This window comes from Artemia sp. Qi Xiang Cuo, chromosome 11, assembly GCF_049724085.1.
Source record: "Artemia sp. Qi Xiang Cuo chromosome 11, ASM4972408v1, whole genome shotgun sequence".
Classification (NCBI taxonomy): Eukaryota; Metazoa; Arthropoda; class Branchiopoda; order Anostraca; family Artemiidae; genus Artemia; species Artemia sp. Qi Xiang Cuo.
Genome location: NC_142804.1, coordinates 9,428,618 through 9,455,663, shown reverse-complemented (window position 1 = coordinate 9,455,663; position 27,046 = coordinate 9,428,618). Strand labels below are relative to the sequence as shown.

Sequence of the window (27,046 nt, the reverse complement as noted above, 5' to 3'; positions counted from 1 at the left end):
GTGCAAATATATAGCCCAAATTTGTTTCTAAACTATTATATTTTCATCCTATTTTATTTTATTTCATTAGCATTAATCAAACTTCACTTCACTTTCGCGTATAGCGGTGTGTAATATATAATGCATAAGTACTGAAGATGTTTTTTTAAGTCATGCTGTATTCGGAGCATTATAAAATTATGTTTTTTTTATTTATTTTTAGTCTTAGAGGAGAGGTGAGTAAAGCACCTTCCCTCTACCCTCCTATGCGGACGCTCTTTGCACTTATGTGTTTGTTTTGAGCCATCTGTGATGTATATAGTGCATGTTGACTGATCAATTTATCTATTAATTAATGCGTAGCGTGTTTAAGCCGGTTCCAAATTTAACAGACTATAGACAGGGTTGCCAAATTTGAAATATAACTTTTTTGTAAAAAATCAAAATTTCTTGTAGTAGACTAAGAACTTAAAAAAAATCGAAAGTCCGAAATGGAAAAGCAAAATTTATAAAGAAATATTTAAAATTCAATATAAGGAAAATGTCATGTCTAAACCTCATTGGTTTCTTATTCAATAAATTGAATGAGAATTGAATATAAATTCAATATTAAATATAGACAAAAGATGTCATGTCTAAACCTCATTGGTTTCTCATTCAATAAATTGAATGAGGATTCAAGATAAATTCAATACTCAATATAATTAAAGATGTCAGGTCTAAACCTAATTTGTTTATAATTAAATAAATTGAATAAGTATTCAAGATAAATTCCATATTCAATATAAATAAAGATGTCATGTCTCATCCTAATTGGTTTCTAATTAAATAAATTGAATAAGAATTCAAGATAAATTGAATACTCAATATAAATAAAGATGTCATGTCTAAACCTCATTGGTTTCTCATTCAATAAATTGAATGAGAATTCAAGATAAATTCAATATTCAATATAAATAAAGAGGTCATGTCTAAACCTCATTGGTTTCTCATTCAATAAATTGAATGAGAATTCAAGATAAATTCAATATTCAATATAAATAAAGATGTCATGTCTAAACCTCATTGGTTTCTCATTCAATAAATTGAATGAGAATTCAAGATAAATTCAATATTTAATATAAATAAAGATGTCATGTCTAAACCTCATTGGTTTCTCATTCAATAAATTGAATGAGAATTCAAGATAAATTCACTACTTAATATAAATAAAGATGTCATGTCTAAACCTCATTGGTTTCTCATTCAATAAATTGAATGAGAATTCAATATAAATTCAATATTCAATATAAATAAAGATGTCATGTCTAAACCTCATTGGTTTCTCATTCAATAAATTGATTGAGGATTCAATATAAATTCAATATTCAATATAAATAAAGATGTCATCTCTAAACCTCATTGGTTTCTCATTCAATAAATTGAATGAGGATTCAATATAAATTCAATACTCAATATAAATAAAGATGTCATTTCTAAACCTCATTGGTTTCTCATTCAATAAATTGAATGAGAATTCAAGATAAATTCAATATTCAATATAAATAAAGATGTCATGTCTAAACCTCATTGGTTTCTCATTCAATAAATTGAATGAGGATTCAATATAAATTCAATATTCAATATAAATAAAGATGTCATGTCTAAACCTCATTGGTTTTTTCATATAATCTGTCAGTTTTTTCGAGAATTTGGTTTAGGTACATGCCTGATGATGATAAAAATTTCAAAGTGACTATAATTTTATTCATTCAATCCTTCAAGTCAGTGTATTTCTCAAAGCGTTTTTTTGTTGTAGTTGAAATTCATCTGCAACATTTTCGCTGGAAAAATTGTTTTCTCGACGCATTTTCGCTTTTATTATAGGGCTACCTTAAACCAGGCATTTGGTAACACTGGGAGTATTTTTACGAGAAATTTTGTTCTTCAAGATTTTAAATCAGGAAAAATTTCAAATTACGATGTGTAGGAGACTAACAGAATATAAGAGAGGGAAAATGGGTTTAATTGAAATAAAACGGTGAAAAAGAAATTACATTCAAATTATACCCGTTTTTCTCCCTCTTAAATTCTGTAAATGGAAAAGCAGCGTGGTATAAGAAATTATGTACGTGAAAAACAGTGCTTCATTTGGGCATACAGTGCTTGACAATTATTTTAGGTAGCCTTGAAAGGCTCAGTGAAGGCATTTTTGGCCTTTATACAGCAAGACGATGCCACATATCTCTTCAACTTTTGACAAGTCAAAACTAAGGAAGTTCATAAGTTTTAGGCGATAAATCCTCTCCATGGGCAGCAACATTTCAAAAGTAGCCACGTTCATCAATATAATGACGTAATTCAAAAGCTGCAAAAGTCTGTATGATTTCAAAACTATGAACGGTATCGGGTGATAAAAAATAGCATTCAGGTCCAGTTGTCGCCAATTATTTCGTTTGGGACGGAGATCAATGGTGTGACTGTGAGCGCCCACTTTTCACCATGTGGTGTGCATCCCAGGACGCATTGATTGCCGGACAGTTCAGCCACGCTTGGCAACCTGGGCATACACGATTTATGGAAGTGCACATCCCCCTTGGAGAATGGAGAATTTTTTACTTGTAAAAAATTGTTTGACTTGAAAACTTTTTTCTTTTCACTTTCTTAAAACTTCAAAAAAAAATCAGAATTTGTGTTATATTTACAGGCTCTAAAGCTGACAGGGAGGCAGTACCAGAGTAAATGCAATGAACTGTCAATAACGGCTCGCTTATTTACCTTCACTTTCTGACATATGCTGGGTAATTTGATTAGCTTAAAAAAAAAAGAAAAAAAAAGAGCCAATTGGCATCACAAAAATGAGATCAAAACATAGTTTTCAACATCGAAGTTCAAACCAGTAATCTCTCTCTTTCTCTTTGTTGTTCTTCTTTTTCTCTATTTTTCTCTTTCTTTTTCTCTCTTTTTTGTATTTTATTAAACCCTTTTTGTATTTTTTTCCATTTCTAGAAGTGAATTCCCACCCCTTCAAAATGAATTCGTGTTGTACTACAGTATATAAATGCAACAGTAGAATATATGGCACTTTACTTACAGGGATGCCTATTTACGAAAATGTATGGGGGGAGGGTAGGATGATTTTCAATTTTTTAAGGTATTTTTCGAAATCTATCTTTCCTCCACCAGTGTGCATAGTTCGTTTCCCGTGTACATAAGTTGCAGGATAATCGCACAAGACTAATTGGCAACTTGGGCAGTTGCCCATTATGCAATGAGTGGCGAATCTGGAATTTGTCGCAAGCTATCTATTAGTTCGATCATCTGAGCCATGTTTGTCGAGCACTAGTTGATGCCTTGAACAAACTCGTGAGAATGGTAGAAGGACACAGTATAGATTCTAAGAACTACTTTAAATCATTCTAAAGTACTTACTAATATTATTACTTAAGGCGTACTAAATTATACCCCCCCCCTTAGTGGTAAAATATATACCCCGAATTGTATATAAAATTATTGTACAAGGCAATGAAATTTCCATGCGTGGCTACTTTCTTTAAACTAATTTAACGACAAACAACCAATACAATAGTAAACACAGCGTATTTACTATACGGGGTATATATTTGACCACTAGCAAGGGGGGGGGGCAAAGTTTATTGGTATGCCTTAAGTAACGATATTATTTCGAGCGTTCAAAGTAGTTTACAGAATTTTATAGTAGTTTCCTTCTAGAGAGTGAATATGCAGCACCAAGGCCATATCCAGGGGGGGGGGGGTAAGGGTTTTTTTCAACTCGTAAAAAATTAACAAAAACGAATATAAACAAATTTTTGATGCGTTTTTTAAAGTTTTTACCCCCCCCCCCAAAAAAAAAATCCTTTTTGGGGGAAAAATTTTTTTGGGGGCGAAAAATCCCCCCCCCCCGAACAATCCTGGATACGGCCCTGTGCAATATTAATACCGTGGGTACTGCTTTGGATTGTCAAATTACATTGACAATTAACATATACTCCCATTACCAGTTTTAGGACTTGAACTTCAAGGAATGTACGGGTTATTAAAAAAAAAAAAAAAAAATTGCAGGAATCTTGCATAGCAAGAAAAAAAATTTAATCCTCTCTGAAAAGTGTTTACCAGCTGCTCAAAACGTTTGTACAAAAAACCTATTACCTAAGAAGAAATTCCATTATAATTACTTGTTGAATGACTATCAGATTAAAATCGAGCAAGGCCCTCGGGTAGGCGCAGCACAGGAGCTGTAATGCAACAGTAGGCAATCGCTACCAAAAGCCCAAGATTTTAATGATTTAGACGTTAGGTTGCCTTATCTTATTACCTGACTGCTTTATTTGAGCCGGATCAGTCAAACGATTGGATTCGAGTCTAATTAAATGTAGTTTATGAAGTGGGAATGGAAGTGGGGTGTTTTCCTGTGTAATTGGGGTAAGTTAGAGCATCCGGTCTAAGATTTTATGCCATACATAAATAAAAAATAGTGTACATATTCTTTTTTCGTAAGTGAAAATCACTAATGGATGTTTCTATGGTTAAAACTCCTTCAATCCGCCAAATCTAAATAAAAAAAAATCCTGGTACTCCCTTACAATCCAGTACACACTTGAAAAGTCAAGTAAGGTTAATCATAATGAAATATACCAGACATGATAAAAATATAATACTTTAGTTTATATAATAATATAAGGTAATTGTCGGTTATTGGAAACACACCCAAGAATTACGCTTAGGTTACATACCAGAAAACCGGTTTCATAGCTACAAAAACAAATGATGGATGATACAATACATTGGACTTAAGACAGAATGCATTGAACTTGTATAATTTGGGCTATATATTCGCACATTAGGGGAGGGGGTTAGGTTAGGTTGGGTTAAGTTTCCCTAATTTTGTTTCCAAAGTACTATTTTAAACTTTTTTTTTGTTATTTTTCATTTGGATTAACCTAACTTCACTTTTTGGGTGTGTTTCCAGTAACCGATAAGTACCGAAAAAATTTGGCTATATATTTGCACATTAGGGAGGGGTGTGTGTGTGTGGTGTAAATAATAACATATATATTAAATACGTAACCTAAGCAAACTTATTCTAACCTAACCTAACCAAAATACAAACTAAATACTTAAATAAAATATAGCTTCAATGTATTTTCAAACCGAGCCAAAGCAAATTGTCTGGTATAAAGAAGTTTTTTGACCAGTTTCTTGTCTCATGTTCGCATCATTCGCGATAGAAGTTCTCGAGTGGGTTTTATATAATACACAAGTACTTTTCTTTCTAAACTATTATATTTTCATCATAATTTTGTTTTATTTCATTATTATTAACCAAATTTCACTTGTCGAGTGTATTTTATATAATACACAAGCACCTTATATATTTCTCATGGATTTTTCCACGCATCACTCTTGTTTCAACCCGCGTACCCGTAAATTGAATCATCGGTGAAGAAATCAAGAAACGGAAAAACACATGGAAGATATATAAATTGGGCTGTGTATTTGCGCGTAAGGGGAGAGGGTGTAAAGCAAGGGCGGATCCAGGATTTTTTTCGGGGGGGGGGGTACTAATTTTTGACTATTTCGGGGGGGGGGGGTACTAGTTTTTGACTCAGTTTTCGACTAATTTTACTGATTTTTACCGAGGTTACTTATTTTCGACTCGGTCAAAAATTTCGGGGGGGGGGGGGGTTCAAACCGGGTAGCCCCCCTGGATACGGCCTTGGTGTAAAGTATATTGGAACCGGACACTTACGTGTTATACTGACCACACTTTGTTCTTGATCTGTAATGAAACCCGTTTTATGTGTCCACTCTGAGAAAATCAGCTTAGCATGAGCGAGATAAAGTACTATGTAGAAATATTTTAATTAAATATTTAATATATAGAGGTATAGAGGTGGTTAGATATTTAAATATAATGCGTTCTGGGCGGCCTGCTTTCCATAATTTTCTGTCGTAGTTTCCACAATTCTCTGTCTTAGTTACCATAATTTTGTTACTAAAGTATTATATTTTCGTCATATTTTGGTATATTTCATTATGATTAACCTAACCTAACTTCACTTCTTGAGTGTGGTGGCTTTAACACGCAAGTACCTTGCAGACAAAATGTGTAACTACAATTATTCTGCATATTACGAAGTAAGAATTGTTTTCTTAACATGTTTCCTTCTAAACAGCCCCAATTCCAGGCCTATACCGTAGCTTAAATTCAGCGTGAACGGTAGTCTAAGGGGCAATGTCTACGATTGATACATCTTTTTAGACGGCCACATTTATGGTGTGTACAAGGTGGCACAGTGCATAGCTGTAATACTGAACGTACGTATACGCATTAACAATGGCGTATTGTAGATACTATCCAGTCCATGTCCTGGCAAATAAACAGGAAGGGGGATTTTGGGCCCACGTACTTTCCCAAATCTCTTGATTTTTGCAATCACAAGGTCAATTACTTTATTTTTCATATAGCCTAATTCGCCTGTTTTTGCAAAGTTTGAAGAGTTGACCCCCTGAAACTAAATTCTACGAAAATACCTAACCTGAGTCAAGCCTGGGGCGGATCCAGGATTTTCTAGGGGGGGGGGGCATAAAATAGGTTGATCCGATAAGCTCGCATTAGGAACAAGTTCAATTAACGCAATCGTGCGTTAATTAAGTAAATTACACTACTTTAGACTACGTTAGGGGGGGGGTGCCCCCTGGATCCGCCACTGAGTCAAGCTAATTAATATTAACGGAACTACAGATATGTTTGCTTCCTTGCGTTAGTCTTAAGGGGATCTACGTATGGTAAACTACGAATATACTAAACGATATTTTTGGATATTTTCCAAAAATAATGAACCTGTCAACAGTATCTGCTGAAGAACTCTTGTAACATTGTAAAAATCTTTAAGATGTTCGTCACCAGGACGACAATCATGGCATAGATGGCATCGAACGGCATGAAAAATTGAAAGTCTGTTCGTGAGTAAATGAGCAAGACAAAAATAGTGATCTAGAATAAATGACATTGCAATGGCTCTGAAGTATCCTACGGAAAATTAGTGAAATTTATCCGAATATCAGTATTGCATTAAAAATAATAGTTGCGATTTCCATAAGTGTTGCGGCGGCCGAGAAAAGTTCCCCTAAATTAAAATTGAATATTATATCTGCAGTAATTACTGCTTTTTCTTTGTAAGTAACCAAACGTGAAGATAAAGTTGAAAAATTGGTAAACATCAATCTTTGAATTCTTAAACTAAAGACCGAAGGTTATATTTGCTAGAAACCTTAAACTATCATATTGATTTAAAACTAAATAAAAAGGCCAATTATTATTGGAATAAGATTCTTCGTTTGTACTTTCTTTTTGAAAATTTCACTGGATGTCATAAGCAACAAAAAAAAACTATTCTTTAGACACTTTCAGAAACCCTTTTTCAGAATGGTATTTTAATTTTATGTAAATCAATGGTACCTAATACTGTATCAAAAGCCTCCGCATACAGTAGCTAGTGCTGATTAGGGTTTGGCGGCAGCGCCATCTAAACTTTGACGATTATTTCCTGTCAGTTCTTGACAATTACTTTCTAATATAATTTTTATACCATTGACAGGGGCGTAGCTCCAGCATTTTTATTGAGGGGGCAAAAAAGTTCCACATCCAGAGAGTCAAGGGGCATGGGCTATATAAAAACTTTTTTCCATTTTTTTTTTGGGGGGGGGGGGTAGACTGTTCCCCCCCTGCCACCCCCAAACGACGCCACTGCCCATTGATATGGTTTTACAAAAGCCTAATGGGAAAGGGTTCAACACCTTAATCCTAATCTCCATGTCTGGGAGGGGGGTCGTGTTCATGTTACTGAGATATCAATACTATACTAGTTACCTATATTATACTAATAAAATATACCGACTTTTCGCTGTTCTCTAAGAAGGGGGTGGGCAGGCACAAGCAATGACCAAAAAGAATCATTATAGATAAAATACCTTGTTCAAATTTGCTCTACAATTCCTAATTTCTAAAAAGAAACTGCTGTAATTCTGAACAGCGTTGGTTTCCACTATCCCCATATTTCTCCCAGAGATAAATAGATTCTCCAAATTCTCCACAATAATTAACATTAAAGAAAATTAACAATGTGTATTTCGTGTTAACGTTCGTATATTTAAGAACGTTAATTTTGGGGAAGATGTCAGAGAACCCAATTTCTTTCAAGAAATTGGCGAATTCCAGTTTCCAGAAAAACCTAAAAAATTTGAGGATAGTGGTAGCACTGAGTTTTAATACCATACTTAGACTGGAATAAGGCAAAAATGGTCGGAGCGTCAGTTTTGGCAAGAGGTTACAGAAAACATTGATTAATTTGATTAATTTGATCTTAACCATTTTGAATTAATTTGATTGTTTAACCATTTAATAAAATCAACAGCGACTTTAAATTATTCTAGGATTCGTTACACATGTCCAAAGATGGTAAGGGGGAAAACTGCCATTCAGAAATAACCCAATTTGACTATAGATCTATTACCTGAAAAGGTACCAGGTAATATAGAAAAATTGCCGTGATGCACAAACAGTATGTATACACCATGCAGCTGGCAAGAATGCTGAATTCTCCAGGAAACGGAAAATGACCGATGAAGCTCTAGGAAAACTCTACTGGAGTGAAAAGGGCAGAAAGCTCGTCAGGATTGAGGGGAAACCCACTTTACGCCACGTGGTGTTTACTCCAAATGCCAGGCGCATCGCATAGTTCCGCCACGCTTGGGACAGTTTCCGCCACTCTTGGCACTTTCTCCCATGCTTTGCACACGCCACCTGGTACACGTGATTTCTGGAAGTGGTGCCGCCTCGGTCCAGGCCCATACTTAAATGAAAACACCCATGTAATTTTGATAGCTAAAAATTCCTGTTTATTTAGTTGAAAATTTCTAAAATCAATTTAGGCTTTTACTGGCAACACTTTCTTTTTTTTATAGTAAACTTTCAATATAGTAAAAGAATTTGGGACGAGCCGTTTTAGAATCTTAAATTCTTACTAACCATGTAAGCAAGACGCCAACATTTAACCACATTCTGTTCATAGTCATCTCAGCGAATCGTAAAATTGAATATTGCAACAGTGACATGGAGACAGCATGAGCATTAGGGACAATCAGAGACTAACCCATGGCAACGATCTGCCAACAAGTTTTTCACACACACTAATCAAATATTTGAGTATGCAAATTCAGTTGGTTTCGCATACATGACTGTGGGCGAGGCACCGTAAGAGGATCCTGAAAAATGTTGTATGACCGCTATTATATACTTTTACTGGCTTACTTAAAATCTATCTAATTTCTCAATCTTTAGAGTAGTTTAGATATTCCAGTTCAGTGTCTTCCAGAGGTCAAAGGAAAACTGAGCCATTCAACCTTTTGAGTGGGATGGGGAATTTGATGGGAAGTTCGCTGCTCATCGCTCTTGTAAACGACACTGAGCATCCATCCCTGTATGTATGGTTCAAATGTTACGAAACGGCCCCTGTGGTTCAAAAAAAAGTTATTTTTCAAAATCTACGGGGATCAAAACCCCCTCCCAATTAACGCCACAGCATCTCTCGCCTTCTGTGTGATAGTACTTACTCTAGTTAGGCTGTACATTTGGAACGTTAGCACATATTACTGAAAAATAAGTTCTAAGAAATAAGGGGCTAAATACTAGGTTACATAGAACATGACGGTACCATCTCATACATATGGAGGTAAGTCGACCTCTCGGTGTCAACTTTAATGACAATTAAATTAAAAAAAAAAGTTTTTCGACTGAAAGTAAGGAGCAACTTTAAATTTAAAACGAACAGAATTATTAGGTATATGAAGGGGTTACTCCTCCACAACACATCGCTCTTACGCTTAAGTTTTTTAGTACTCTTAAATAAAGCTTCTTATTGTTCTAATTAAACAAACATAGTGTTTCAGTAATCGTTCTTAAGGAATTGAGACAGAATTCAAACTTTAGCGTTAAAGAGCGAGGTGTTGTGGAGGAGTTACCCCCTTCATATACGTAATAATTTCTGTTCATTTTAAGTTTAAAGTTGCTCCTTAATTTCAGTTGAAAAAAACTTGTTTTTTTAAATTTAATTTCTCATCGTTTTTTTAAATAGTTCCAGCAAATTTGGCTACACCTTCAAGGAAAATTTCTTCCTTCCTAAGAATTTATTCTCTAGACAATTCAATCCTGGTGAAAATTTCCATTGGACAATTACCCTTAAAATCTCCATGTGTAAAATTGAGTCGGCAAAGTGAAAGCAAGAGATATTTACGAAGAATTTCGTATAGGAATTCTGGCAAATTCTTCCAGTGTAAAATTTCCCCTGAAAAAATTCACCCCCTGGAAACTTCCCTCCCCATGAAAAATTATCCCCATAAAAAATCCCACCATCATAAAATCCCCCCTCCCGAAAGATGTATGCATGCTTCCAAATAACAAAAATACTATATGTAAACAATGGGCAAATTTTTTAACTTAAAGACCTTTCCCCAAGGGCTGTGGGGGGGGGTTCATAATATCTCCAAAGGTATGGTTATTCGGCCTTTCAACTATGCTGAACAAAATGGCTATATCATAATTATGATTGGACGATTTCAAGAAAAAAGGGGCGTGGGAAGGGGCCTGGTTGCCCTCCAATTTTTTGGTCACTTAAAAAGGGTACTAGAACTTTTAATTTCCATTTAAATGAACCCTCTCACGATATTCTAGGACCTCTGGATCGATACGATCACCCCTGGGAAAAACCACTGTATATAAATAATATATATCTAAACAAAGTTGGGTTATATATTTGGACATTAGGGGGGGGGGGATAAAGTACAGCGGGTCTGCACGCATAATGTGTTAGCTACAATTATTCTGATATTATGAAGTAAGTATTGTTTTCTGACTTCACAATGTCCAAATAATTTACCCACCTCCCCCATAATGTGCAAATATATAGCCCGAATTATATATTCCCCATTTATTTCTGTCAATTCTCTTTGTCTTTTCTTTCGCTAAGTTGGAAGAAACTAGTGAAAGAAACCGGTTTTAGAGTGCGTCAATGCATGAACAACTTGAGATGCAGGGTGTATTTCATACAAGTTGTTTATATGCATTTTTTTACGTTTTTACGAGCCAGACAAAATTTTCGTGGGGGTTAAACCCCCCTTCCCCCCAGATACTAACTTGCTCACGTACTGAGAAAAGTTGTCGCTATTTTAAAAGGTTTAATTCCTGCATATTTTGATGCTTAATTCAAGTTTTAAGAGGAAGTCTGCATTAGTTCGATTTTTAAAAGTCGTCTTTATTATTTGATTACCGATGATTTAAAATAATCCGTAAAAGTGAGTAGGAACTTCTTTTCAGTTCTTACCAACAAAAAGAAATCAGCTACATATGTATATGCATAAAAAGCAGTTTAATCTGCATAATTGCCCGAGGTGTCCACCACCGCAGAGCCAATCAGCAGGTCTGGTCAGCGGAAGCCAACGGCGGTACAATCGCAGTCACAGCAGGCGAAATGAAACCTATCGCGCTTCCAGACGGATGAATGGGCTTCATTAGCCCATTGTGGTACCTCATTCAACTTCTTAAAGTATCCGAGTTTGTACATAATCTAAAAAAAGCTGACTTGCGCTACCGTTTTAGTCATTTCTCGCTGTCATAAAGGAATGCACTTGTGATTATATATTTTATGCAACCATAATTACTGCCTTAAAGCTTGACGCATCATTTACATACTGTGTACATAGTGTTATTTTTTATTTAACAGTAAATGTTTTCTTTATTAAGAACACTACTTGCATAACGCTTCAAATTGATGAATAAGATGAGTCAGGCTCTTCATCTATGCCAAAATTGTATTCAACTCCAGGCGACACCAACTTTAACTTGTTTAACCAGGACTAGAAGCTGTTAAGAATACCCCTCACTTTAACAAATATAAACAATTAAGATGTTTTGTCCTCATAATTGGTGCAAACAGAGAGTGTGACCAGTTTGAATTACGGGTTGTGGCCACCGGGCCAGCCCTGTGAGTATGAGGGATTGTGGTTAGAAAGGTTCCCTGACCGCAAACGATGGCAAACCACCAGGAGGAAAACTGGAATGTCTTGACGAATATGGATTCTATCAGGCTAGCAGTTAGAGGCAAGAAGGACTTACTTTGTACAGATCTGACTAGCTGCAGAATCAAGAAATGAGTGGCAGAATCATTTTTTGTTTCTGAGAGGAGGTGCATCATGTTTACTCTTCAGTGTAACTCTGACCCTAATAACTCCAAGTGCACCTTTAGTTTTCACTTCTTAGATCCACCAGTAAGGGGTTTATATAATTATGCTATTATTTTTGTAAAAAGGATGTTTTCGAGAGTTCCTATCTTTGACTTAGGACAATGTACTTTTTGATTTTGAAAATATTCCTGAAAATCTGAAGTACAGGGAAGTAACGTCTTTGCTCGTAATTTTGCACTGGTTTCGCATTTATTTATTTTACTAACCGTTTAAAATAATAGGTAAGCTTTATTTTTATAATCGCTCGCCAATTTTGTCCAATTATGAAGCGAAAAATAATTTCAAGAAAGTTACCTGATTGAACAGATACTACGTCATATTGTGGTTTCTTGCTGTTGATCAAGAAACCACCGTCAATGGCTATGAAGCGCAACCTCAAGATGAATTCCAATTTATTTTCAATCTAGATCATCAGCGACATGATCAAATAGATAATTATAAGTCATCAATTGAAGAGGATATAATTAGTTTTTTTTTTTATCCACTACCTAACGATGCCTCTCAACTACAAAGGTTGATGCGTCGGTAAAAATGTATATACCATTGTAAATAGACTACTGCTCCTAAGCCCGAACTGAGACATCGGCTATCAATTGAAGGATAGGGGGTAGGGGATTTCCATTGAGGAATGCCTTTTTTTGTATTTTTGTGGAAAATTTCCAAACAACAATATTACCACCTCGCCCCCTAGATTTTAAAGTATACATCTTGTCCTCCCCCTACATTTTTATGAATTTACGCCACTACGCCTATCCAAGACCCTGAGCACGCTGCTTATACAGCTACATTCTACGAAATATGGTTATATACAATGTTATAAAAAGGAATACGGTCATCAGCAACCTTATTACGGCTAATTGCGGAGAATAATAAGCAAGGACAGGCAGTGATAGTTAGAAGGGAATTGGCGCAAAGGGGTTAGTCTATCCGAGATTCGCCCTTAACCTTTATTACATCAAAGATGAGATGTTTAGTTGGTTGTCTGGGAAAAACTATTATATGCATGTATCTATACTCCTTGAGATTTTTATTATTATTATTTTTTTTTTATTTTTTTTAGAAAAGGAGAAGAGCACAATACAAAACCTTTGAAATTTCGAAAATGTAGTAGTGAAGAAATTGAAATTCAGAATCAAAATTTTGAGTCAAAGTAATTAGCTGCAATTACGGATGTCCTTAATCTTTTCATAAATGGCGATTTAAAGAGGTCACTTATTACCGTGGGTGATTCCTACAAATATCCAAAAGCCAGTTTGAACAGTTATTTCCTTTTATGTAAGATTTTTATTTATTTTCAGGTGAAAGATGGGCGTTTTTGGACTAGCTGCCTCAGTAGGACATTATTTTAGGATACGATATTTAGCAGACAAGGCGGACATAGACAACGCGATTTTCAAACTCCACTACAGATTCACCACTGCCGCTTTCTTTCTATCCTGTGTGTTGGTGTCAGCCTACGATTTAATAGTTAAACCTTTTCAAACACTTTTCAAACAGTTAGTGGTAACTAACTGTAAGTAAGGAGCGACCCGGCTCAACAGTAACCGCAACTCTAAAAAACGAAATTTTAATACCAATCGATGCATCAAAAGAATGGAATTTAAATGCTGATTTTAAATATATAAGATTCATCAGGTTTAGTCTTATCCATCAAAAGTTACGAGTCTGAGAATATTTGTCTTTTTTTCAACAAAAGGGGGAAATACCCCCTAAAAGTAATAGAACTTTATTGTTTTAAAAGGTAGAGTTGTGACAGGAGAGTCAAACATTAGCGTAAAGAGCGAGGCGTTGAGGGGGGGGGGAGCAGCCCCTTTCATATACGGAATAATTTCTATTCGCTTGAAGTTTTAATGTCGCTCCTTACTTTCAGTTAAAAGACTTTTTTTTTTTTTTTTCCTTTGATAAGTCAATAGAATGAAATTTAGGTTTCCCAAATTCAGTGATACGATCTAACGCTACTACTATTACTGCTATTAAAACTAATCGCAACACAAAGCTGACAGAGGCTGGTTCACCACCTGCAGTAAATTTTGGAGCGCCACGTTTGCCACACAGTTCCGCCAGTGTCGCACAGTCCTCGCAACGCTAAGCACACTTTCGCCACGCTTGGCAAGCGTCACCTGACGTACCTGCTTTCTCAAAGTTGACGCTCCCTCGGGTTTTATTTAAACCAAGGTTAGCCATTCTTCCAGGGAGATGACTTTTTGGAACTGGCAGGTTCAACTGCGGTTTCCCAAGTTTTCAGGAGCGTTTTGTCTAATATGGTGTCAAAATTTTTTGTGCTATCTGTTACAAGAAGATGTGTCACCAGTGGCGTAAACCATGGGAAAGACTTCAGTTAGACCATCCCCCTCTCAAAATATGTATACAAATTTATTCTTATGGAAATATATTGTCCATAAGTCGACCTTTTAAAACTCATAATGAAATAGTTTAATTTAGGGTCCCATTTTTTTATTTTTCCGAAGGGATTCTTCGGAACTATCTCAAGGGGTCGGGGTGAACCTCCTATGTAGATATGTAAATACCCTAATTGCATACTTTTGATAAAATTTTCCACCGAAAGTATTTACTTTCATGTAAATAATTTGTAGCCTATAAGCTTATTCTCTACTCTTAATAAAAACACAATTGAAACCAAAGGCCACATTGAATGCTTCGTTGTGCATCTTATCAAACAAGGAATTCAATTTGTTTAAAAATTTGATAGATAATGGGTGGTAAATTGAGTAAACACAGTGTTAGTATTAATTGTGGATAATTTAATAATACATCGCTATTAGAGTAGATTAGGGAATGGGTATTAAATGAAATACCTATTAGGGAATGGGTATTAAATGAGTAATTAGGGTGCATAAATTATGGGGAAACTATTGCCTTTATTTATTGCTTTATTTATTTAAATTGCCTTTATTTATTTTTTACGGAGAAGCAATTGCATATAAATGACAAGGAATGGGACGCTCTAAGCATCTTTCCCCAGAATTCGTGTCTTCAGAAATAACGTCCATTGACGAAGAAAGAAACATGTTTGATAGAAATTGAGTGATTTGTAATCCAAATGAAACATCGTGATTGGACCTAGTAACGAGCGAACCCATAGTAATCAAAAATTATGAAACTTTCAAGTGAGATAAAAATTCCATGTTGGCATCAGCTTGGAAACGGTAGTTTTTACCGAAATATAACTGAAGCTTAGTTTATAATTATGAAGACACATAAATTAACCGAGACAATCAAAAGAGGACCTCAAATCTTTCCAATATACGTGATTCTCAAGTAAAAGTACAGCACCGAAATTACCATCGTCGAAAACCGTTAACCGGAAGTTTACCTTCCTACTTCTTGAAAACCGAGGAAATCACATTTTTGCATGGGTCTTACTCACGTATCTCGGTTTTCCCCCGGATTTTTTCCACCGGATCGGTTTTTCCCTAGAAACTTTGTCTTGAAATGGGAAAGAAAAGGCTACAGTTATCGCTGAATTGTCGCAAATGAGGGTTTACCCGCTATATATCCAGTCAGGTACGTTCGAAGGGTGGACACAAATTTTACCTCTACCCTTTCCAAAATGTCAAGATTGCGTGAAGTTTACCCTTATTTTGTATAATTTGCCTTTTCTTGGGAAATTTGGCACACTTTGTATCACTTCTTGTTCCCCAAAAACAGTCTATATGACCTTTTTTCTCATGTTTCGTAAAATTTTTTGGTTTGCTGGGAGATGTTCTGCTCCCGCTATACGGAATGTGTTTTTCTTTTTTACTCAGCCCCCTTCCCTCCAAACCAACACAGAGGGACTGGAGTCTCACTCAGCAAAATTTAATGGAGAGATTATCAGAAAGTATAAACTGGAAAGGGGGAAGAGTCTCTTCCTGGATCCCCGTTCGGTTTTGAAAATCCCTCTTTGAAAATAGTCCTTTTTTGGTATTTACAGTAAAAAAAAACTAATCCTCCCCGTGATTTTAAGAAAAAAGTTTTGCCCTGCTATATTTTCATGAATCGATGCCACTGATTTCTGTGTCTTGTTCTACTAATTGCTCTTCTGAGTTTCTCTACTAAAAATTGGCCTTCGGTTAGTAGCCAGAGACAGAAAAATTCCTGCAAGTATGAATTAACTGCAGGGGAAGCAGCATGACTGAAGGGTGGTTTATAATTGAATCAAATCTGCCCCTCCCACTATATTTTCATGAATTGATATCACTGCTTCCTCTATCTTGCTCTACTAAAGACTTAACATCGGTTAGAGGCCAGAGACAGAAAATTCCTGCAAATGTACCTTGACTGAAAGGGAGACAAAATAACTGATGGGTGATTTATAATTAAATCGCATCTGATCCTCCCCCTATATTTTCGTGAATTGATATCACTGTTTTCTCTATCTTGCTCTACTAAAGACTTAACATCGGTTAGAAGCCAGAGACAGAAAATTCCTGCAAATATACCTTAACTGAAGGGGAGACAACATAACTGAAGCGTAATTTATAATTAAAGTACATTTGCCCCCCCCCCTCCCTACATTTTCATGAATTAATACAACTGCTTCCTCTCTCTTGCTCTACTAGAGGCTGACCATCAGTTAGTAGCCAGAGACAGAAAATTCCTTGTATACGTACAGTAGTTCAATTTGGTAGCACTTCCTATTGTATATCCTAACCACAGTTTATATAATTATCCAGTAAGCTTATCGCAGATCATTTCTGGTCTTCGTTCTCGGTGCGAACAAAAAGCTCCTCCCACTTCTTTCTTCACTTATGGATCAGTGTGTTTGCGTCTATCAATGAGAAATGATTACAAAGTGCATTAGTCGTAATAGCGGGTTTCCACTTGTTTCCGATTGTTTCGCGTCTGACTTGTCTACCCGTGAAAAGATCTGATGCCGCTTATGTTTCTATCTGCAAAAATGTTCTCCGGAGCACTCGCACCCCGGTCCGGGTTTTTATAATGGGTGAGATAGGGAATGATCATACTGGATAGTTATATAAACTGTGATCCCTACATTAAAAAACTAGGTAAAAAAAATAACTTTAGCTGTTTCCAGTTAAGACATAATGATAATGGTTGCCACTCAAAATGAGGGTAGCCTCTCTCTTTTAAGGGAGAAAACAAATAATGATGTTTACATAAAAAAGAACAGAAGATAAAGCTGAATTACGCTGATTGGGAGGAGGGCTGTTTGCCCCCCTCCAGCCTCAAATCCAACTCGTAATGTTCCCGTTGTTGCTTATGCTTAACTGAAAGCTTACAATAATACGGCATATGCCAAATTTGTAACTACAAATTTGTTATCGAGTTTAAAAAATTAGAGGTATCTTCATCTTGACCACAGTTTATATAATTATCCAGTATGATCATTCCCTATCTCACCCATTATAAAAACCCGGACCGGGGTGCGAGTGCTCCAGAGAACGTAGAAACATAAGCGGCATCATATCTTTTCACGGGTAGAAAAGTCAGACGCGAAATAATCGGAAACAAGTAGAAACCCGCTATTACGAATAATGCACTTTGTAACCATTTCTCATTGATAGACGCAAACACACTGATCCATAACTGCACGAAGAAGTGGGAGGAGCTTTTTGTTCGCACCGAGAACGAAGACCAGAAATGATCTGCAATAAGCTTACTGGATAATTATATAAACTGTGATCTTGCCCAACAGAAATACCGAAAATGTGTTGTTTTTAATTAAGTGCCAGTTTCACTTCTGAATTGAATGGGGCAAACAGGCTACCTCACATTGAAGGCAGTTTTTGCTCATTTATTTTATCGTTACTGTTTACGTATATTCGAAACGAATTATTTTTATATTCTCTAGTCAAATATTCAACTGTTGCATCATGCATACTTATTGCGAAAAGAAAATGCGCAATTAGACATCCAAGTACATGTCGGCGAAAATGATAGAGTCATCTTTTTTATTCTAAGACATGATTTAAATACTTCTACAGAATATAATAGCCTATTCTTAAGATTCTCATTTTAGCCAGTTTCTGAGTGGAAGCCAATAATGCTAGCACCCGATATAAAATATTCAAGGGAAATTCAATAAAATATTAAACGTTATACACACACACACACATATATATATATATATATATATATATATATATATATATATATATATATATATACATATATATATATATATATATATATATATATATATATATATATATACATATATATACATATATATACATATATATATATATATATATATATATATATATATATATATATATATATATATATATATATATATATATGTGTCCAATAAGAGAGTCATTCATACTCCTGCCATTTACCCGTGCCCCAGCCATTTAAACATTTCCCTCTCAATTACTTGGACTATCTGTCTTGGCTTTTCTCTGTCTACAATTACCCAGCCCAGTCTTGATGCAACCGATTGCCCAAAATACTAGATAAATTCAATATATATATATATAAGTTTGAGATTCTGTAGTGAGAGAGAGAGAGAGAGAGAGAGAGAGAGAGAGAGAGAGAGAGAGAGAGAGAGAGAGAGAGAGAGAGAGAGAGAGAGAGAGAGAGAGAGAGAGAGAGAGAGAGAGAGAGAGAGAGAGAGAGAGAGAGAGAGAGAGAGAGAGAGAGAGAGAGAGAGAGAGAGAGAGAGAGAGAGAGAGAGAGAGAGAGAGAGAGAGAGAGAGAGAGAGAGAGAGAGAGAGAGAGAGAGAGAGAGAGAGAGAGAGAGAGAGAGAGAGAGAGAGAGAGAGAGAGAGAGAGAGAGAGAGAGAGAGAGAGAGAGAGAGAGAGAGAGAGAGAGAGAGAGAGAGAGAGAGAGAGAGAGAGAGAGAGAGAGAGAGAGAGAGAGAGAGAGAGAGAGAGAGAGAGAGAGAGAGAGAGAGAGAGAGAGAGAGAGAGAGAGAGAGAGAGAGAGAGAGAGAGAGAGAGAGAGAGAGAGAGAGAGAGAGAGAGAGAGAGAGAGAGAGAGAGAGAGAGAGAGAGAGAGAGAGAGAGAGAGAGAGAGAGAGAGAGAGAGAGAGAGAGAGAGAGAGAGAGAGAGAGAGAGAGAGAGAGAGAGAGAGAGAGAGAGAGAGAGAGAGAGAGAGAGAGAGAGAGAGAGAGAGAGAGAGAGAGAGAGAGAGAGAGAGAGAGAGAGAGAGAGAGAGAGAGAGAGAGAGAGAGAGAGAGAGATTATCGCCAGCAGTCACCAAAAATGTATACAAAGGTCGTCAGAGTTGCAAGGATTGATGGGTTGTGCTAAGATCTTGGACTTAGAGAAGTGTTTCTTCTTATGAGAGTTTATCCTCGACGACTAAAAGATGATATTTGAGAGCTGGCTAACGAAGCTGTCTTCGCTTTGCATTGATATTCGCAAATAGCGGAAATCTGCCGGACTGACATTCACGAACTGGCGAAAAGTAGCTAAACTTAATCGTACCCGCTTCTGGAAAGTGTTTCTGACTAGTTTTTTTTTTTTTTTTTTTTTTTTTTTTTTTTTTTTTTTCCGCCATATATAAAATTATCACCTTCGTCGCCTTAATAAAAACCTGTAAATTTCACTATTTTCTTTTTTTTAACTATTTTCTTCATTTCAAAAACTTTGCAGAATCACATCAGGCACAATAAGTTGATTATTGAAGCCAGGTTAGCTTCAAGTGGAATTTTCCTATCGGAAGCATTGACAAAGAGCCGACGTGAGATCATATATGCCGCAAAGGACAAATTTGGCCATAGAAATGTTTGGACTGATAGTGGGCAAATTTTGGCAAGGCCTAACGGTGAAAGTGTCACTAGAAAAATTCATACTCTTGCCGAGTGTGTTTAAAAATAAGTTTTTTTGTGTGTGTTTTTTTAGGTATGTTTAGTATCTTGCAGTGTTGCAGTATTGGTATGATTGTTCTGATTTTATTTATTTATTTATTTTATTTTTTGTTTTTATTTATAGCCTCTTAGTTATTTTTTTATTTATTTTATTTTGTGTGTTGCGATGTAGGTTTGATACATAGTCTCCTTAAGTTATATGAATTTTTCTAACTCAGGCTCTGGGGATTTTTACTCCCTTGATGAGTGTTTACTTCAATTACAAAGAAACCCCTTAGATGTTTTTAGCATTATTAATAATTGGTCAAATTAAAAGAAATTCCCTAAATACCTCCCAATCAATTACTAGTAAGTATGTTTCTGATTCAAAGTGGGCTACTAGACAAGATGATCATTTTTCGGTCCTTCAACTTTATGCTCAGGGTCTATGCTCACCGATTGACCAGTTGAGCAAGATAGTTTTTGAGGGGCAACCCAATGTTATGGGATTATGTGAGACTTTTCTTAATTCTAGCAATGAAATACTTTTAGATATACCTGGTTACAAAATGGAGTGACTAAATCGCAGAAGGATGACAAAGGGTGGACTAGTAATGTATATTTCTGATATTTTTCCCTATACTGTTCGAAGCGATCTGTCAAGGAATGACGAAGGGGTTTTTGAATCCCAGTTTATTGAAATCAATTTAAAGGTTTTGATAATTGGTAATATTTATAGATCTCCCAGTGGATCCGTCCCTTCTTTTCTTCAGGTCCTTGCTGAGGTCTTGGGTTTAATAGGCAGATGTCCCTGTGAAGTTGTAATAATGGGAGACTTTATCTTAAATCTAATTGACATGGCTTCCGCTACTACGGTGGATTTTCTCTCAGATATACTCACTGCTGGGGTTCTACCAACAACCTGTATTCCGACACGGGTAACTGATACGTCAGCATCTTTAATTGATAACATTTTTTGTCTCTTAATTTGGTTCGGAATTCTGTTGTAGTGAGTGATATTTCAGACCATTTTCCTGTATTTTCCAGTTTTATCCTTGAAAAAACATTGAATAGGGACACTCCAGCATCTGCTTCAGCTTCTTTTAGGTTTGGTTTGAATGAATTGATCTGCCTTAGATGCCATTTAGCTGAGAAGATTTTTGGTGAGGATAATGATTTTTGTTCAAAGTTTGATTCCTTTTATGAGTCAGTGAAGGAGTCTATTTTTGACGTATGTGCTCTGTCCCCTTCTACTTCAAGGTCAAAAAGATCTATTCCTCTTAACCCGTGGATGACCTCTGTTCTTCTAAAGAGTTGGAGAAGAAGAATATTCTTTGGAAAGCTTTTAAGTCAGCAAAGCCATCTTTAAATGTTGCAAACAAAAAAAATTTTTTAAACACGAAAAACGGGTTTTAATTTTCTAACAAGCAGTGAACTACTATATATAGTTCACTGCTTGTTAGAAAATTAAAACCCGTTTTTCGTGTTTAAAAATTTTTTTTTGTTTTTAATGGAAAAGCAGTGTGGTCTAAGAAATTATTTAAATGTTGCACGTCTTCAGCAATTCAAACTCTACAGGAATGTTTTCAATTCTTTATGCCGGAAGGCTAAATTCCTTTATTATTCCAAATTCTCGGATTGTGGGAAAGATATTCGAAAAACTTGGCAAGTGATTAATTCCGTCCTCAAACGTTCTTCTCCGGCTCCTTCTATCCCTCCAAGTCTTGTAGCTGGTGATGTGGTTATTGAGGGTATTCCATCTGTTCAAGAAGCATTTACATCATATTTTTGCCAATATTGGGAAAACCACTGCTTCTTCAGTCAGGTCTTCACAGTCACAACCAGATTACAAATCTTATCTTGCTCCGCCTTGTCTAAAATCGATGGTGTCATATCATGCTTCTGATGTTAAAGTAGCCAGGATTATAATTTGCTTGAAGGTTTCTTCGTCGTCTGACCTAGCTTGCATTTCAACTATGGTAGTTTAATTACTTCTTTCTTCAATTATTTCTTCATTGACAAAGCTTATAAATGTTTCTTTTGAAGATAAAGTTTTATCCAGTTGTTCTAAGTGATCTAGAGTAATTGTTTTATTTAAAGTTGGACAAAGAAGTGATCCACCCAATTATCGTCCTATATCTTTGCTGTCTGTTTTAGCAAAATTTTTGAAAAGACCATGCTTTCCCGTCTACTTGCTTTTCTAGAGGCTAAAATATTTTTTCATGATTTTCAGTTTGGCTTCCGAGCTAAACATTCTACGGAGCATGCGTGTGTAACTCTTTTAACTTTTCTCCACATCGCGCTTGACTCTGGTTTGATTCCTGCAGCTATATTCCTAGATGTCCGTAAGGCTTTTGAATATTTAACTCATGAGATTCTGCTGTATAAGCTATCAAACAATGGTGTAAGAGGACAGGCTCATGCTTGGATTGATTCCTATTTGTCAGGTAGAACTATCTCCGTAGATTCCCTTTCCTACTTTTCGTATAAAGTTGAGTGTGGTGTTCCTCAAGGGTCTGTTCTTGGACCGCTTCTGTTTTTGATTTATGTTAATGACTTATAGTTGCAGATAAGAATCAACAACCTACAGTTTGCTGTCGCCTATGTCATCCTGAATCTTTCAATGTTAAAAAAAAATCCATCGTTTTCGTAGGATATGGACACTCGTTGCTTTCGCCGATGACAGTACCATTGGTACTGTAGTAGGAACTGAGTCTGAGATGCTTCCCAAATTAGTTGACCTATTTGAGAGAGTCGTTCTTTGGTTTGATGCAAATGTCCTTGCCCTAAATATTGCTAAGTCAAGTTTTTTTTATTTTTTCCCATATTTCTCTGGCGTGCCCTGAGTTAACTAATATCCAGCTTTCAAGGGGCTCTCTCAGTAGAAATAAGGATCGGTATGTCCGATTTCTCGGTATTTCTTCTCGATGAAAACCTTTCATTCAAGCATCATATTGGACTAATTAATGTGAAGATCTCAAGGAGTCTTGGAATTTTGAGTAGGCTAAAATAAATTTTTTCAGGATCAGTTTTAAAAATTCCGTTCCATTGCTTAGTTCAGTCCTATGTCTCTTATTGCCTTACAATATGGATGTCAACTTTCTCTTCTTTGTTGAGACCATTTTCTAAGTTATATGATAAGCCAAAAATGGTTGTACAGTACTTAGATTGTTATACAACCAACCAAACTAGCATATTACTAGGTTTGCAGACTCTATATATTCTTTCAGGCGCGTTATTCACTTTTTATCAACTTCAACGTTAAATTCCCACAACCCTTCAAGCTACTCCTTCTTTCGTCACTGATAGGTCAATACATCATCTTCGAAATTCAAGGAATATTGATATTTTATTTACTCCATTGGTGAGGTCTGACTTTAATCCATTAACTGCTTGTCCTATCGTTTGGAATAGTCTACCTGAGTCAACTCAAGAATGTCACTCGTTTGGTAGTTTCAAAAGAATTTTAAGAATTTTTTAATGTCTTGATTTTTCATGTTTAAATATATATATTTTTTAATTTTCTTATTATTATTTGGGGGGGGGGGTGACACTAGCCAGGGTTGGAAACGTTTGGGTACTGATTTTGTCTAATATTTTTTTGTAGCTTGGTTTTAAATATATATTTGGAATTTGGTTTAATTTATTGGATTGTCCTATCGGATTGTGTGCGTGCGTGTGTGTGTGTGTGTGTGTGTGTGTGTGTGTGTGTGTGTGTGTGTGTGTGTGTCTGTGTGTCTGTGTGTCTGTGTGTCTATGTGTCTGTGTGTGTGTGTGTGTGTGTATATGTGTGTGTGTGTGTGTGTTGAGTCTTTGAAAGGTTGAAATGTATTATATTGAAAATGGAATAAATTGATTGATTGATTGATTGATTAGGACAATGGGAAAGACGCGACTTTTTCAAAAATTTGCCTTTTCAGTCGATATTTGTCATAGTTTTAATGGTACTTATGTATTATACGCCACTCATTAAAGTTTACGCTGAGTAAAACTCGAGAACAAACCGGTTTCTTCGTTAGTTTCTTTCAGCTTAGCGTGAGACAAGACAAAAAAAAAGACAGAATAGATGGGGAATACATAATTTGGGCTATATATTTGCACATTAGGGGGGGGGGGGGTAAACTATTTGGACAGTTTGAAGTTAGAAAACAATTGGTTCTTCATAATATGCAGAATAATTGTGCTTAACACATTTTGCATGCAGACCGGCTATAGTTTACCCCCACCCTCCCTAATGTGCAAATATATAACCCAAATGTTTCTAAAGTATTATATTTTCAACATATTTCGGGATGTTTCATTAGGATTGAGCATCAGAGAAACAGATTCTAATTAAATAAAGCACTTGAGCGAGTGGCGTATAATACACAAGTACCGTTTTAGCTATACCCTCTTTTAAGTAAGTTGCATTTTCCATTGAAAATTCACAGCTATCACTTTTGTGCCGTTAATACGCTGCTTGTCGCGAATGTATCCCTTTAATCAAGAAGAGGAAGTGGTAAAAAGTATCCCTTGGTAAAAGTGGTAAAAAGTGGCGAATGTATCCCTTTAATCAAGAAGAGGAAGTGGTAAAAAGAAGAAATATAGAGAAGAGGATAAACTGTTCAGAGTTCATTCAGACGATGCATGTTAAATGTGAAATGAATAACCCATTCACATGCTTCTTTTAACAATTTTACTTCCTTGGGAAATCTGTGGTAGATGCCCAAACCCATTGAATGGTTCGACTGAACATACCACAAGGTCAAATAACCACAATCGAAATTCTAGGTCCGCCAATTGATTGCATATCTGATGATTTCCCACGGCCTGTAGCGCTGAATACATATTGCTGGATTTCGTCAACATTCACATTGCCCTACCAGACAAATAAATTGGCTGGCGTAGATAACGCACACCCAGGAGTGGGACCAGTCAATCCCGACAATGACGACCTTGTACGACATGCTTATTATCAATGGGTGCCATTCATGCTCTTTTTTCAGGTATTTTTGTGTTTTCCAAATATTATCCGTCTTTATAGTAACACATTTAAAATTTCCTATAAAACCAATGTAAAATAAAAGTATTTTGAACTTGATTTACATTTTTTGCTCATTATTAACGAACAGACAAGCTGTTCGGCGGCAAAGTGCACCGTTAAGACCTCCCTAGACCTCCTTAAACACGTTATGCTTAGACCTCCCTAGCTCAAAATCCGTTTGACATAACGATTAGATTGCTAGTTTTTCAATTCCTGTGTAAAACAAAACCCTATTCATTTTTCAACCCAACTGAAAGACTAATTTCTACATGATACCTTTCTAGTAGATACGTACGCAAAGTGGGGCCTTCGTGCCTATGTTACCTCAAAGTTTCGAGACTTGTATTTTTATATTATCTTATATCGAGCCAAAATAATTTTGTAGACGACCAAATTAACGAATAACTTAGATTAGAGATTGGATGTTGGAAATTTTGAAAAGTATGTGTTATTTAGATACATTACCATAAATTTCCGAAATTGGTGAATGTCGACATTCACCGGTGTATGTCTGAAATATCTTTTTTTCTTGGATTTAGTCAACGTTGCCAGTGAACTTTTTCAGTTTAATGATGACAGGTTAGGTTAGATTAAGTTTGATTAGGTTGGGTTACGTAAGCTTAGGTTTTTAACCCATTTCTGATCTTTATAACCTAAACTAACATAATCTAACCTAACCTAACTTTTACTACCATAGCTTGCATAAGACTGAAAAAGCTGATTTGCAAAGCTAATTGAATCCAAGCAGAGAAAAAAAAATTTCGGACATTCACCGGCGAATATCGACATTAACCAAATTTCGGACATTCACGGTAACAAATATATAAAATATTGGAAGGTTTCTCCGGGTAGTTATGAAGCATCATGAAAATATTCTTGAATAATCAGTTCTAATGTTTTGTAAGTTTGCGTTTTGATACTGTATTTTTTGCTTGTTTGTTGTGTTTCATCATGGCCCAATAGGGCTGTCGGGTGAATAAATCTATCTATATATCTATCATAAGCAGCGCAATAGCGCTATCGATCTTAAAAGGAAGAGCATACTAAAACTCCAAATCCATGCACTGCCAGAGTAAAAAAAAATTAATGTGAAATTCAAACAATGTAAGAGAAGAATACGGCACTGGACTTGAAGTCCCTACCGGCGATGAAAATATCCGGTTCATGGTCTTGCAGCCAGGAAGTAAAATGGTAGAGGGGGGCAGTCGCGGCGTTCCTTAAAGTTTGTGAGTTGCCTTATAGTTGCAAAATCGCTGGTATTGGGTTTTGTGGCCTAATATTAAGTGCTGGCCAAGTCATCGTAAACTATTCCCACATTAATAATTATGAAAGTAAACATTTCAACATCAAAAAATTAAACGCTGAAACTTAACTAACTCGGAGATTCCTATATTAATTAAATTGGAAAATTAAGTGAAGGCTAGCGGGCTATGCCTCCCTTTCCTTGGATGGAATCAACCCAGAATATGAATATCTTGCAAAACGCAAAATCGCACTTAATTTTCATGATCAGTGAACTGAGATCAGCGAAGCAAGTAACTTCTTTTGATGTGAGATTATCTAAGGAGCTTTCACCCATATTTATAAAAAGGAAAATAAAAAAAAACGACAAACTCATTTTCCACGTGCTGAAACTGTTTGGGAGGAAACGAAATATGGGGCGTTAGATCTAGGGAGGACAAAAGAGGACTGAGGGGCAACTCGCCCACCCTGTTTCCCATGATAATTTACGTTCCTGCCAAAATTCGTACAATTCGATGTAGATTTTCATTTGATCCCCTAAATATGGTTAAAACATTGTTCTCTCTAATTTATCTACTTGAATTTCAACATGATACTAAGCCGGATTTGTTAGATTCTTTGAACAGGAAGTAAGAATTCCTGGTAAAAACAACAAGACATTACTGACACCATAAAAGAAGCATGAACAATTCTATAGAATTGATACCGTGATTTGAAGGTAATTTACGACATGGCCCCTTT

General features: G+C 35.9%; 2 protein-coding genes across 2 annotated transcripts in view; one reads left to right on the top strand and one right to left on the bottom strand.

Moving 5' to 3' along the window:
* Nucleotides 1-27,046, bottom strand: part of LOC148946606 (dedicator of cytokinesis protein 3-like) — a 218,343-nt gene that overhangs the window by 107,216 nt on the left and 84,081 nt on the right. The window lies entirely within an intron of this gene.
* The window catches only part of LOC148946607 (innexin inx3-like), a 60,296-nt gene that overhangs the window by 15,285 nt on the left and 17,965 nt on the right, over nt 1-27,046 (top strand). The window contains exons 2-4 of the mRNA XM_089096285.1: nt 13,578-13,746; nt 14,722; nt 24,811-25,025. Of these exons, the coding sequence (XP_088952411.1) occupies nt 13,585-13,746; nt 14,722; nt 24,811-25,025 (378 nt within the window). The 5' untranslated portion in view covers nt 13,578-13,584. The remainder of the gene's footprint in view (nt 1-13,577; nt 13,747-14,721; nt 14,723-24,810; nt 25,026-27,046) is intronic.